Genomic DNA, 15995 nt, shown 5'->3' with positions numbered 1-15995 from the left:
GCTGTGGGCAAAGTGCCTGTGAACAGGGAATGATAAACAATAGCTTGCACTTATTTAGATATGTAAAAACTGTTTTGAAGAAATTGGTGGGGATCGGATCGAGAAGGCAGTTAGAAGGCTTAAGTTGTGAATGTGATATCACTTTCCCGAACATGTTTGTGTCAACCAGGGACAATAAATCCATAGCGCCTTTGCGTGGTAGGCTAGGGCACATATCATCAAACTTCTCATCAAGTCTTGCTTGACTGATACCCAGCATAATGTTTGTTATCTTATCTCTGAAATATGGGGTAGGATTTATCAGATCATCAATGGTCGAGAAGAGCACTCTCAAATGATTCTGATTAATAGTGATCAAGTTAGAAAAATGAGCCCGTCTGGCATTTCTAATTGACTTGTTATATATGCCAAGTTGCTCTCTCAGAATATGATAATGGTCCTGCAACTTTGACTCTATCCACTTCCTCTCTGTCTTGCCATTCATCCGCCGCCATCATCTCATGTTTCAGCATAATGCACAGAAAATTGCCCAGTTTTTAGCATGGCCTACATACTCACCAGGCATGTCACCCATTGTGCAATCAATCAATCAAATGTATTTATAAAGACCTTTTTACATCAGCCGATGTCACAAAGTGCTGTACAGAAACCCAGTCTAAAAACCCAAACAGCAAGCAATGCAGATGTAGAAGCACGGTGGCTAGGAAAAACTCACTAGAAAGGCCAGAACCTAGGAAGAAACCTAGAGAGGAACCAGGCTCTGAGGGGTGGCCAGTCCTCTCTGGCTGTGCCGGGTGGAGCTTATAACAGAACATGGCCAAGATGTTCAAACGTTCATAGCAGCAGCACGACCAGGTGGACTGGGGACAGCAAGGAGTCATCAGGCCAGTTAGTCCTGAGGCATGGTCCTAGGGCTCAGGTCCTCCGAGAGATAGAGAGAGAGAATTAGAGGGAGCATACTTAAATTCACACAGGACACCGGATAAGACATGAGAAATATTCCAGATATAGCAGACTGACCCTAGTCCCCCGACACAAACTATTGCAGCATAAATACTGGAGGCTAAGACAGGAGGGGTTGGGAGACACTGTGGCCCACCCGATGATAGCCTCGGACAGGGCCAAAGGCAGGATATAACCCCACCCATTTTGCCAAGGCACAGCCCTCACACCACATGAAGAATATCTTCAACCACCAACCTACTATTCTGAGACAAGACAGAGAATGACACACGAAGACCTCCCCCACAGCACAAACCCGAGGGGGGCACCAACCCAGACAGGAAGATCACGTCAGTGACTCAACCCACTCAAGTGACGCACCCCTCTAGGGACGGCATGGAAGAGCACCAGTAAGCCAGTGACTCAGCCCCTGTAATAGGATTAGAGGCAGAGAATCTCAGTGGAGAGAGAGGAACTGGCCAGGCAGAGACAGCAAGGGCGGTTCGTCGCTCCAGTGCCTTTCCGTTCACCTTCACACCCCTGGGCCAGACTACACTCAATCATAGGACCTACTGAAGAGATGAGTCTTCAATAAAGACTTAATGGTTGAGACCGAGTCTGCGTCTCACATGGATAGGCAGGCCATTCCATAAAAATGGAGCTCTATAGGAGAAAGCCCTGCCTCCAGCTGTTTGCTTAGAAATTCTAGGGACAGTAAGGAGGCCTGCGTCTTGTGACCGTAGCGTACGTGTAGGTGTGTACGGCAGGACCAAATCGTAAAGATGGGTAGGAGCAAACCCATGTAGTGCTTTGTAGGTTAGCAATAAAACCTTGACATCAGCCCTCAACAGGAAGCCAGTGTAGGGAGGCTAGCACTGGAGTAATATGATCCAATCTTTTGGTTCAAGTCAAGATTCTAGCAGCTGTATTTATTTACTGCTTTATCCGGGTAACCGGAAAGTAGAGCATTGCAGTAGTCTAATCTAGAAGTGACAAAAGCATGGATGAATTATTCTGCATAATTTTTGGACAGATTTTTGCAATGATACGACAATGGAAAAATGCTGTCCTTGAAATATTCTTGATATGTTCGGCAAAAGAGAGATAAGGGTCCAGAGTAGCGCCAAGGTTTTATTTGAGATGACTGTACAACCATCAAGATTAATTGTCAGATCCAACAGAAGATCTCATTGTTTCTTGGGACCTAGAACTAGCGTCTCTGTTTTGTCCGAGTTTAAAAGTACATTTGCCGCCATCCACTTCCTTATGTTTGAACACAGGCTTCCAGGGAGGGCAATTTTGGGTCTTTCATCAATGTACAGCTGTGTATCATCCAAATAGCAGTGAAAGTTAACATTATGTTTCCGACTGACGTCACCAAGAGGTAAAATATATATTGAAAACAATAGTGGTCCTAAAACGGAACCTTGAGGAACATCGGAATTTACAGTTGATATGTCAGAACACAAATCATCCACAGAGACAAAATGATATCTTTCTGACAGATAAGATCTAAACCAGGCCAGAACTTGTCCATGTAGACCAAGTGCAGTCTCAGTGCTATGATGGGGTCTAAAACCAGACTGAAGCGTTTTTGTATACATCGTCTTCAAGAAGACAGTGAGTTAATGCGCAACAGCTTCTTCAAATTTTTTGGAGAGGAATGGGAGATTTGATATAGGCCGATTTTTTTGTTTTTTATATTTTCTTGGTCAAGGTTTGGCTTTTTCAGGAGAGGCTTTATTACTGACACTTTTAATGAGTTTGGTACACATCCGATAAATAGAGAGCCATTTATTACATTCAACATAGGAGGGCCAAGCACAGGAAGCAGCTCTTTCAATAATTTAGTTGGAATAAGGTCCAGTATGCAGCTTGAAGATTTAGAGGCCAAGACCATTTTCATCAATATGTCAAGAGATATAGTACTAAAACACTTGAGCGTCTCTCTTGATCCTAGGTCCTGGCAGTATTGTGCAGACTCGGGACAACTGAGCTTTGGAGAAATACGCATATTTAAAGAGGAGTCCGTAATATGCCTTCTAATGATCATGATCTTTTCGTCAAAGAAGTTCATGAATTTAACACTGCTGAAGTGAAAGCCACCCTCTCTTGGGGAATGCTGCTTTTTAGTTAGCTTTCTGACAGTGTCAATAATACATTTGGGATTGCTCTTATTCTCCTCAATTAAGTTGTAAAAATAGGATGATGGAGCAGCAGTGAAGGCTCTTCGGTACTGCACGGTACTGTCTTTCCAAGCTAGTTGGAAGACTTCCAGTTTGGTGTGGCGCCATTTCTGTTCAAATTTTCTGGAAGCTTCAGAGCTCGGGTATTTTCTGTATACCAGGGAGCTAGTTTCTTATGACAAATGTTTTTTGTTTTTAGGAAGCGACTGCATCTATGGTATTACGCAAGGTTAAATTGAGTTCTTCAGTTAGGTGGTTAACTGATGTTTGTACTCCGATGTCCTTGGGTAGGTGGAGGGAATCTGGAAGGGCATCTAGGAATCTTTGGGTTGTCAGAGAATAGTAGAATATTATCTGCCATGACTACAAGATCCGATAGGAATTCAGGGAACTCTGCGAGGAACGCTGTATATGGCCCAGGAGGCCTGTAAACAGTAGTTTACAAAGTGATTGAGTAGGATGCATAGATTTCATGACTAGAAGCTCAAAAGACGAAATACAGTCATTTAAAAAAAATGTTTTATTGAAATTTGCTATCATAAATGTTAGCATTGCAGGCTACCTGGCCTGCACCCTATTCCATTGTGGAGCTAGGGGAGTTAGAACCCTGTCTATGTTCATAGATAAGATGAGAGCACCCCTCCAGCTAGGATGGAGTCCGTCACTCCTCAACAGGCCAGGCTTGGTCCTATTTGTGGGAAAGAGAAAGAGGGCCAATTATCTACAAATTCTATCTTTTGGGAGGGGCAGAAAACAGTTTTCAACCAGCGATTGAGTTGTGAGACTCTGCTGTAGAGCTCATCACTCCCCCTAACTGGGAGGGGGCCAGAGACTATTACTCGATGCCGACACATCTTTCTAGCTGATTTACACGCTGAAGCTATGTTGAGCTTGGTGACCTCTGACTGTTTCATCCTAACATTGTTGGTGCCGATGTGGATAACAATATCTCTATACTCTCTATACTTGCCAGTTTTAGCTTTAGCCAGCACCATCTTCATATTAGCCTTAACGTTGGTATCCCTGCCCCCTGGCAAACAGTGTATGATTGCTGGATGATTCGTTTTATGTCTAATACTGTGGGTAATGGAGTCACCAATGACTGGGTGTTAAATTTGTCAGAGCTAATGGTGGGAGGCTCAGACCCCGTAACGGGAGGAGGAGAGACCAGAGAAGACTCGGACTCTGACTCCGACTCATTGCTTAATGGGGAGAACCGGTTGAAAGTTTTTGTCGGCTGAATGAGCGACACAGGTTGAGCATTCCTACAGCATTTCCTTCCAGAAGCCATGAGAAAGTTGTCTGGCTGCGGGGACCGTGCGAGGGGATTTATACTACTAATCTGTACTGGTGGCACAGACACTGTTTCATCCTTTCCTACACTGAAATTACCCTTGCCTAACGATTGCGTCTGAAGCTGGGCTTGCAGCACAGCTATCCTCGCTGTAAGGCGATCGTTCTCCTGTATACTATGAGTACCGCGAATTAGAAGGCATCATGTTAATGTTACTACTTAGCTTCGGCTGTTGGAGGTCCTGACGAACCATGTCCAGATAAAGCATTCGGAATGAAAAAGTTGAATGAAAAAGGTTGTTTAAGTTAAAACCGTAAAGTTGGCAGGTAGCAAAAAAACATTAGCAACAAACCGCACAGCAGCACGTCAACAAGTCTACAAGTTGTGACCTGAAATGACAGAGACAGGAACACAATGGTGAGGCAGCAATTACACTTCCTGCAATTCTAGGACGAGCATGTTTGTGATGCTCTGGATTGACGTGTACGACAGCGTGTTCCAGTTCCCGCCAATATCCAGCAACTTTGCACAGACATCGAAGAGGAGTGGGACAACATTCCTCAGACCACAATCAACAGCCTGATCAACTCTATGCGAAGGAGATGTGTCGCGCTGCTTGAGTCAATGGTGGTCACATCAGATACTGACTGGTTTTCTGATCCACGCTCCTACATTTTAAAAAAGGTATCTGTGTCCAACAGATGCGTATCTGTATTCCCAGTCTTGTGAAACCTATAAATTAGGGCCTAATGAATTTATTTAAATTGACTGATATCCTTATGAACTGTAACTCAGTAAAATCTTTGACATTTTTGCATGTTGCGTTTATTTTTGTTCAGTGTAGATGTAAACTGTTGGGAGTCAATCCACCAGAATGCAATGTACATTTCTTTTGGATCTCGAGTCGCCTTTTTTATTACTATTCTCGCCTAACAATTGAAACATTATTGAAGAGCTTATTGCACTTTTGGTCTGTGTGTGAGAGACGGAAAGCGAGAAAGACGTCTACACTGATAGCCCGTGAAAGGGATGAGGTGAGGCATGCGTGGTTCATACACCAATCTAATTACAGAAGTTAGAGTCAAAATAGGACTTTGAATGATGTAGAAATAGGTACTGTACTTTGCAACACCTGAATTAAAAGAGGTTGTCCTTTTGTCTAAGAAACTTAAGAATGGAATGAAATTGTAGTGCCTAGTTACTATGTCTGATAATAATAGATAATATTATAATGTGCGTGTGTGCATGTGCCTGTGAGATTTGTGTCTGGTTTCAGTGGTGTTGGAGATTTCCATTTGGTTGCGGAGGCTTACTGGTTCCAGACTCTTTTTCGTTGTAGTTCCACTTCTTGCAGTATTTGTATTAGCAGAGACTGAGGGATGGTATCCAAGGAGAGGAAAAGGTGGGGGGGACTCTGTTTTGAGACAACGCCCACTGAGGTATGTCATGTTCAAAGGGCTCTCTCTCTCTCACGCTCTTTCTTTCACTTGCTTTCACACTCGTTCTCTCTCTCTCTCTCGCTCTCTCTAACATGCACATGCATACGGAATGGAGCGCCTTCTCAGACAGCTCACTTCGAGAGCAGTGAGTCACTTCAAAGCCAAAACACTCCAGTTTCAGACTTGATATACGGTGTTACCATGTGCGTGCGTGTCATCAAAAGATGTCTGCCATGTGAGGGTTCACAGCCTTGACTTATTGCTGTCTAAAAACCGATCGTTTTTTAGTGTCACAGAAGACGGAGATCCCCACTGCCCTGTATAATGTCTGTTATTTGTTAGTGTCTGGTTTGTGTGAGTGTGGGTTTCTTTAGGACAGACAGACACATTTAATGAAGTTGTGAACAGCAGCTCTGCCACCAGTGGTGGGGGGTGTGGCATGATGTATTGTAGCAGGATTATTTCCTAGGGCCTTGTCCATTATCTGCTGTTGACGGCCCGCCCAGTGGGCCCCCCGCTTCCATCCTTCTGCCTCGCTCCTCTGGAGGGGGGTTCGATTCCTCATGCCACCCCACACGCCCGAAACTATGCATCATCCGACATATTTACACTGCCTGTGGCTCACACAGCCTGCAAATACTCCTCAACCCACTTTGAGCTTTATCCCCCTGCCTAGCGGATGCACGCACACACACACACACACACACGGTTGCCTGCACATCACCAAATGTGTCACATCTTTATTGATGAGGCTCACACTTTTCCTGTGATGGACTTTTTGCGCCTTCATTTTTCTCCATCCGATCCAGGTTGGCAGTGTTTGTTTGGGGATGCGTTGCTAAAATAAGGCCTCTGCAGTCCGGTGCCAACTGTCACGGTGAAACTTTTAGAACCTTCATGGTTAGACCGGAGCTAGCTGTACCTGTCAGGTATACAGCCCATCCCATTTCCAGGAAATGACATGTCCTTAGATCAGTCCGACAGGCCACTTTCTTCCAAAATGGAATGTAATAGTAGGGGAGTCGATCGAAAAGGTAATCACAGCCTTATGTTGTCATGATAACGATAAGGATTGTTATTATAGATCTACAGTGAGCTCCAAATTGGGACAGTGACCATTTGTTTTGGATTTGTCAGCTTTAATTTAAAGTTATTGTCTTACATCGGATGAACCGTTTAGAAATTACAGCACTTTTTGCCCATCGTCCCCCCATTTTAAGGGACCACTTATATGTGTATTAAAGTAGTAAAACCTTTATATCATAAGTAAAAAATGCTAATCTCCCCTGTCATTGTAATGGTGAGAGGTTAGCATGTCTTGGGCATGATATTTGTGCGTCTAACTTTCTCACTCATTATTATTCATGATTCATTGAGGATTATCCGTGATCATGGTAGCATCCACATTAATGTAGAAGTGTTTCGAAACATATTCTTATTTACAATGAAAGTGACTCCAAAATGGCACAAAAGATTATTTACCATTCTATTCTATTGGGCACAAAATAATCTGAAACACAACCAAAACAAACAGGAATGGCATCCAACACATTTTTAGAGTAACAAGCTTGATGCGTGCTATCAATATGGGATCAAATACTTAACTTTTTATTACACATATAAGTGAATTTGTCCCAATACTCTAAAAGAGCTGTACATTTCTTAGCGGTTCACCCGATATGGATGAAAGAATCCTCAAATTAAAGCTGACAGTCTGCACTTTAATGAGTGGCACAGCTGTCTAAGGCACTGCATCTCAGTGCTAGAGTTGTCACTACAGATCCTGGTTCGATTCCAGGCTGTATTACAACCGGCCGTGATTGGGAGTCCCATAAGGCAGCGCACAATTGGGCCAGCATCATCCGGGTTAGGGTTTGGCCGTTGTAGGCCGTTATTGTAAGTAAGACTTTGTTCTTAACTGACTAGCCTAGTTAAATAAAGGTTAAATCATTTTTTAAATGTTGTTTACCTCATAGTCATTGTATAATTTAAAATCTAAAGTTCTGGAGTACAGAGCCAAGACAACAACAACAAAATTCACTGTCCCAATACTTTTGGAGCTCACTGTATAAATGCATACAGTCATAATCAACATTCCTACCGTGGTCGATTACCAGGAAATGTTCCAAAGTACTACAAACATTTCAATGGGCAGATACACAGGTTCTACACAGGTATATGCAGATTATAGACTGATATATAACAACCATATAACGTGGAAAGAATCTGGCTATCTGGACCAATGACTCAGCTTTTATCAGTGTGGTAGGAAATGACACATGACACCAGTATTTAAAGGGCACTAGTCTCCTTTGTTCTCTCGGTTTCTCTAGTCATGCCCCTGAATGCTGTTTACTCTGACCGTCATACAGTAACCACTGGGCTCCAGGAATAGAGATTCAGCAATGAACTCTCAGTGCATCCATATATAGACTGTACACTTTCACTTTAGTCTCTTAGGGCTGGTTCCCCGGACACAAATGTAGTAGCCTTGTCCTGGATTAAAAAGCATTCTCAATCTCCAAAAGATCTCCAAAATAATCTGTGTCTAGGGAACCAGTTCTTAATAACGGAGCTGCTTTTGGTTTGATTTGTTATGTTGTTTTTTGTCTCTTTCAGCTAGGCGTGTGTACGGCCGCAGATGCAAACCCTGCCGCCGTAATCATGTGGTCCAAAAACGGCAAGCTGCTGGTGGCTGATGGAAAGAGTATGTCATCACGTCTTGTCCCACCAACAGCCGCACAAACAGTCAGACAACAGTCTTTGAATCTTTGTTTTCATTTCAACAACTCCCTACTTGTGACACCTTTTGCTAGATTTATGTAGAAATATCCACTGGGGCTGATTTGCTTGATCCTTTCTTGCTGCAGCTTTCTGCTCCTCTGATTGTAGTATTTTTAAAACATCTGTTTAACCTTTCAATTATTTCTGGTACCAGTGTGACCTAAATAATTATCGCCCCATTTCCAAACTCTCTTGCCTAGTAAAGATTCTACAATCATTGGTAAATACTTAACTTAGATCCTTTTTTAACTACGAAATGTATTCTAAATGTACACCAGTCAGGTTTCAGACCATTTCATAGCACCATCTCGGCGGCTACTTTGGTTTAAAATTATGTTCTTAATTGTTTGGATAAGAAGAATCACCGTGCAGCCCTTTTTATTGACCTGTCTAAAGCCTTCGACTCTGTGGGTCCCAAATGACTTATTTCTTAATTCTGGACATAACAAAGGGTGTCATACAAGGGGTGTGGTGTATGATATTGCCCCCACAGCTGACCAGGCTCTGTCAAAGCCTTTTGTTGAACTGAAATTGGTACTTAATGCAGGTAAAACTAAGTATATGTTATTTTCCAAATCACAAACATTTATCTGATGATTTATGCATGATAGTGCTTTCAGAAAGTATTCAGACCCATTTACTTTTTCAAAATGGTGTTGTGTTACAGCCTGAATTTAAAATGGATTAAATGTTTTTTAAAAATGTCACTGGCCTACACGCAATACCCCACCCCATAATGTCAAACTGGAGTCATGTTTTTAGAAACGTAAAAAAATTCATCACAAATGGAAAGCTGACATGTCTTGAGTCAATAAGTCTTCAATCCCTTTGTTATGGCAAGCCTAAATAATTACAGGAGAAACGATGTAAATAGCTTGCATGGACTCACTGTGTGCAATAATAGTGTTTTAACATAGGCAATTATCTGTAAGCTCCATCAGTCGAGCAGTGCATTTCAAACACAGATTCAGCCACATCGACCAGGGAGGTTTTCCAATGCCTCGCAAAGAAGGGCACCTATTGGTGGAGAGGTAAAAAAAATTTTTTTTACAAAAGAAACAGACATTGAATAAACCTTTGAGCATGGTGAAGTTATTCATTTCACTTTGGATGGTGTATCAATACACCCACTCACTACAAAGATATAGGCGTCCTTCCTAACTCAGTTGCCGGAGAGAAAGGAAACCGCTCAGGGACTTCACCATGAGGCCAATGCTGACTTTAAAAAAATACAATACAAAATATTACTGAGTACCACTCCATATTTTCAAGCATAGTGGTGGCTGCATCATGTTATGGGTATGCTTGTAATCGTTAAAGACTGGGGAGTTTTTCAGGACAAAAAATTAACGTAATGTATCTAAACACAGGCAAAATCCTAGGGGAAAACCTGGTTGTGTATGCTTTCCACCAGAAACTGAGAGATGTATTATCCTTTCAGCAGGAAAATAACCTACAACACAAGGCCAAATCTACACTAGATTTGCTTACCAAGAAGACAGTGAATGTGGTTGAGTTTTGAGTTAAATCTACTTGAAAATCTATGGCAAGACCTGAAAGTTGTCTAGCAATGATCAACAAACAATTTGACAGAGATTTTGAAAAGTATAATGGACAAATGTTGCACAATCCAAGTATGGAAAGCTATTATAGACTTACTTCTAAATATTCACAGCTTTAATCACTGCCAAAGGGGCTTCTACAAAGTATTGACAGGGGTGTGAATAATTATGTAAATTAGATGTTTGTATTTAATTTCCAATACATCTGCAAACATTACAAAAAAATGCGTTTTCACTGTCATTATGTGGTATTGTTTGTAGATGGGTGAGGGGAAAAAATGCTTTAATTCATTTTGAATTCAGGCTGTAGCACAACAAAATGAGTCAAGGGGTATGAATACTTTCCGACGGCACCATACGTACACTGAACAAAAATATAAACTCAACATGTAGTGTTCGTCCCAGGTTTCATGAGCTGAAATAAAAGATAGCAGAAATGTTCCATACACACAAAAAGCTAATTTCTCTCAAATTCTGTGCATGTGGCAGGTAGCCTAGTGGTTAGATCATTGGACTAGTAACTGAAAGGTTGCAAGATCAAATCCCCGAGCTGATAAGCTAAAAATTGGTTGTTTTGCCCCTGAACAAGGCAGTTAACACAATGTTCCTAGGCTGTCATTGAAAGTAAGAATTTGTTCTTAACAGACTTTCCTGGTTAAATTTTAAAAAATGTACATCCCTGATAGGGTGCATTTCTCCTTTGCCAAGATAATCCATCCCCCTGACAGGTGTGGCGTATCAAGGAGCTGATTAAACAGCATGATTATTAAACGGGTTCACCTTGTGCTGGCCACTCTAAAATGTGCAGTTTTGTATTATAACACAATGCCACAGATGTCTCAAGTTTTGAGGGAGTGTGCAGTTGGCATGCTGACTGCAGGCTGTATAGGGTGGCGCACAATTGGCCCAGCTTCGTCCAGGTTAGGTGAGGGTTTGGCCGGGGTAGGCTGTCATTGTAAAATAAGAATTTGTTCTAAACTGACTTGCCTAGCTAAATAAAATAAATTAAACAAACATCTGACGTTGATTTTCCATTAGAATTTGGTTATGCTTTTAGATGGTTGAAAGCATAGTGATAACACTTCAGAAATTCAACAAACTTTTAACTGTCTTTTTGAGGGGGTGAAAATAGATTGTAATCTCATTGATCAACATATCAACCAAATATGACCCAATTCTTCTTGTTGGAATGAGGTGGAAAAGGTCAAGGGGTCTGAATACTTTTCCGAATGCACTGTACATACGAAATTAATAGGATAAAATATTCACCACCTATTGACAGTTGTAAATCTCAGTCTGGATTCAGGCTATCCCATATTGATACACTTCACCTTTAGACTGTCATTTGCTTCATCTGTCTCTCCTCTTCTGACCGTGACAACTCTTACCACCAGTGAGTGACTCATCCTCTTATTTGTTTGCTCTGTTTGTTTGCACTCTCAGCCATCATCATCACGCCCAGTGTGAAGATGGATCCGTCGACGGGCCTGTCCACTACCACGTCCGGTCTGCAGTACACAGCGGTGAAAAGCGACGTGGGAGCCAAATTCACTTGCACCGCCAAACACAGCCTGGAAACACAGGTGTCCGCTCCCGAGACCTTCATCATTCACTGTGAGTGGACCACACTGCCCCCTGGAGGTCTTTGACCTGCAGTAGATGTACATGAACCTGTCACAGAATGAGTGATAATCATGTATTAATATAGTCTGTTTTAGGATATTCAGCACATGCTTTAATCAAACCTACAGCCCTTGGACGTATCCAGTAGGAACAAAATGGACGAAAATTGAGTATAATGGGAAAAGACCCATACGGTAGAAGAAAAAAAAATATATGTTTAGATTAATGTCTTTAGGTTACATGTGAAGTATTTAAAATCGGACAGATAATGTATCTTTTCAAAACTATTTAATACATTATTGAATGTATTTAAAATACATAATTGTACGTACAATTTATATCACAGTATATGTTAACTGCATCCCAAAAAGTATTTAATGTATTTCAAAAATGTTTTCTGAAATGCATTAAAGAATATATTTTCACATGTATTTATCAATATACACTACCGTTAAAACGTTTGGGTTTACTTAGAAATGTCCTTGTTTTTGAAAGAAAAGCAATTTTTTTTGTCAATTTTTAAAATAACACCTAATTGATCAGAAATACAGTGTAGACATTGTTAATGTTGTAAATGACTATTGTAGCTGGAAACGGCTGATTTTTAATGGAATATCTACATAGGTGTAGAGGCCCATAATCAGCAACCATCACACCGGTGTTCCAATGGCACGTTGTGTTAGCTAATCCAAGTTTATCATTTTAAAAGGCTAATTGATCACTAGAAAACCTTTTTGCAATTATGTTAGCACAGCTGAAAACACTATTGTTCTGATTAAAGAAGCAATACAACTGGCCTTCTTTAGACTAGTTGAGTATCTGGAGCATCAGAATTTGTGGGTTCGATTACAGGCTCAAAATGGCCAGAAACAAAACTTTCTTCTGAAACTCTTCAGTCTATTCTTGTTCTGAGAAATGAAGGCCATTTCATGTGAGTAATTGCCAAGAAACTGAATATCTCGTACAACGCTGTGTACCACTCCCGTCACAGAACAGCGCAAACTGTCTCTAACCAGAATAGAAAGGAGTGGGAGGCCCCGGTGCACAACTGAGCAAGAGGACAAGTACATTAGGGGGCGGTAGGTAGCCTAGTGGTTAGAGCGTTGAGCCAGTAACCAAAAGGTTGCTAGATCAAATCCCCAAGCAGACATGGTAGAAATCTGACTTTCTGCCCCTGAAGAAGGAACTTAGCCTAGGAACAGTGGGTTGTCATTCTAAATAAGAATTTGTTCTTAACTGACTTGCCTAGTTAATAAATAACATTTAAGAGTACAGAACTGTCAGTGTACAACCTTGAACTTTAACCTCAGAACACAACATTACACATTAACTGGCGAGACAATCCGTCTCATGGGATGCCAAAAAGCACTAAGATAAAGCCACGCTCCCCAACAAGCCACGCATCCAAGGCCTTTAATATGCTGCCGCCGCAACAATATATTTTGCCAAAATGCCCTTTTATTGTGCTTGGCACATACCAAAAGCACTAACATGCATTTAAATGACTACAACAATGACTACAAACATGATACATTATCAGTAGTGGCCCCTACATCATGTAGTGACCCCATGTCTTTCATGTGCATGCTCTCGTCAAGTTTGTTTATTCATTTGTCATATTATGAGCATTGCAACCAATGTTCAATGGGGAGAACTTTACGTGTACTGGGTTGTTCCATGAAACGAGCGCCTTTGCATACCTTTTGATATGTTAAGTAGAAATTATGCACCAATATTGCATTTTAAAATCCTGTTATATGAAATGTAAGTACCCTTTAATATAGACCACATGGAAAATTCAATACATTTTTGTGCATTCTCTGTGACTTACAGGAAGATTTTAAGCCACTAACCCCCAAAAATACTATTTCATTGCTTTGACTAAGTTATTTCTCAAGATCATGATTTATTAGTGATTCATGTCCCTCATTTTAAGGTCAACCTTGAACTGAACTGTTTTAATATGGTGAAACTATTCCTTCTTAAATATTCCTTTCAAAAGACACATTGAACATCTAATGGTCAAAAGTAGGTGCGCTGGTTCTACTCTTTGTGGCAGTTCTCTGGCGCCATAACACATCCTGTATACACATCGATAGATAGACTAGACATGTTTTAAGAATAAAATAAAAAAATGTGTACTTGTTGTGTGTGAAAAGTACAGTAAATGTAAAATGCACATAAAATCAACAGTGTAATGTTTGGATTCAGTCTTGTCAAGTATTTCTATTTATTAGGAATCCCCAGCAGCTACTCTTCCTGCGGGTCCAAACACACCAAAGCACCCACATTAAATATAAAACAAAATAAAAAACAGTGAACTATGTTTGTACTGAATGAGCTAAAGATAAAACAGTCCATCATATAACATCCTTACACCACCACATGTCCACAACACAAAATGTTCAATACCACCATACAACAATATCACATTGTATGTGTATGCATGTGTCCATACCTGTGTGTGTCTCTTCACAGTCCCCGCTGTTCCATAAGGTGTATGTATTTTTACCTGCTTTTTAAAATCTGATTCTACTGCTTGCATCAATTACCTGATGTGGAATAGAGTTCGATGTAGTCATTGCTCTATGTAAACTCAGCAAAAAAAGAAACGTCCTCACTGTCAACTGCGTTTATTTTCAGCAAACCTAACATGTGTAAATATTTGTATGTACATAACAAGATTCAACAACTGAGACATAAACTGAACAAGTTCCACAGACATGTGACTAACAGAAATGAAATAATGTGTCCCTGAACAAAGAAGGGGGAGTCAAAATCAAAAGTAAGTCAGTATCTGGTGTGGCCACCAGCTGCATTAAGTATTGCAGTTCTTGCTGTGAGATGTTACCCCACTCTTCCACCAAGGCACCTGCAAGTTCCCGGACATTTCTGGAGGGAATGGCCCTAGCCCTCACCCCCCGATCCAACAGGTCCCAGACATGCTCAATGGGATTGAGATCCGGGCCCTTCACTGGCCATGGCAGAACAATGACATTCCTTTCTTGCAGGAAATCACGCACAGAACAAGTAGTATGGCTGGTGGCATTGTCATGCTGGAGGGTCATGTCAGGATGAGCCTGCAGGAAGGGTACCCTATGAGGGAGGAGAATGTCTTCCCTGTAACGCACAGGGTTGAGATTGCCTGCAATGACAACAAGCTCAGTCTTATGATGCTGTGACACACCACCCCAGACAATGACGTACCCTCCACCTCCAAATCGATCCCGCTCCAGAGAACAGGCCTCGGTGTAATGCTCATTCCTTCGATGATAAACGTGAATCCGATCATCACCCCTGGTGAGACAAAACCGTGACTCGTCAGTGAAAAGCATTTTTTCGCCAGTCCTGTCTGGTCCAGCGACGGTGGGTTTGTGACCATAGGCGACGTTGTTGTCGGTGGTCTGGTGAAGACCTGCCTTACAACAGGCCTACAAGCCAGTCCAGCCTCTCTCAGCCTATTCCGGACAGTCTGAGCACTGATGGAGGGATTCTGCGTTCCTGGTGTAACTCGGCAGTTGTTGTTGCCATCCTGTATCTGTCCCGCAGGTGTGATGCTCAGATGTACCAATCCTGCGCAGGTGTTGTTACATGTGGTCTGCCACTGCGAGGACGATCAGCTGTCCGTCCTGTCTCCCAGTAGCGCTGTCTTAGGCGTCTCACAGTACGGACATTGCAATTTATTGCCCTGGCCACATCTGCAGTCCTCATGCCTCGTTGCAGCATGCTTAAGGCACGTTCACGCAGATGAGCAGGGACCGTGGGCATCTTTCTTTTAGTGTTTTTCAGAGTCAGTAGAAAGGCCTCTTTTAGTGTCCTAAGTTATCATAACTGTGACCTTAATTGCCTACCGTCTGTAAGATGTTAGTGTCTTAACGACCGTTCCACAGGTGCATGTTCATTAATTGTTTATGGTTCATTGAACTAGCATCGGAAACAATACTTATACCCTTTACAATGAAGATCTGTGAAGTTATTTTAATTTTTACGAATTATCTTTGAAAGATAGGGTCCTGAAAAAGGGATGTACATTTTTTTGCTGAGTTTAGTACTGTGCGCCTCCCATAGTCTGTTCTAGACTTGGGTACTGGGAAGAGACGTCTTGTGGGGTATGCATGTGTGCTAGTATTTTAAACAGACAGCTTGGTACATTCAGCTTGTCAAC

General features: G+C 41.7%; 1 protein-coding gene across 2 annotated transcripts in view; it reads left to right on the top strand.

Moving 5' to 3' along the window:
• Window positions 1-15995, top strand: part of alcama (activated leukocyte cell adhesion molecule a) — a 62110-nt gene that overhangs the window by 31270 nt on the left and 14845 nt on the right. For both annotated transcript variants that reach the window (XM_021563297.3, XM_021563296.3), the window contains exons 5-6: window positions 8481-8568; window positions 11651-11821. In XM_021563297.3, coding sequence (XP_021418972.1) covers window positions 8481-8568; window positions 11651-11821 — 259 coding nt within the window. The remainder of the gene's footprint in view (window positions 1-8480; window positions 8569-11650; window positions 11822-15995) is intronic.

The sequence above is a fragment of the Oncorhynchus mykiss genome, chromosome 15 (genome assembly GCF_057628025.1).
Source record: "Oncorhynchus mykiss isolate SJ-2025 chromosome 15, ASM5762802v1, whole genome shotgun sequence".
Taxonomy (NCBI): domain Eukaryota; kingdom Metazoa; phylum Chordata; class Actinopteri; order Salmoniformes; family Salmonidae; genus Oncorhynchus; species Oncorhynchus mykiss.
This window is presented reverse-complemented; position numbering and strand designations above follow the sequence as displayed.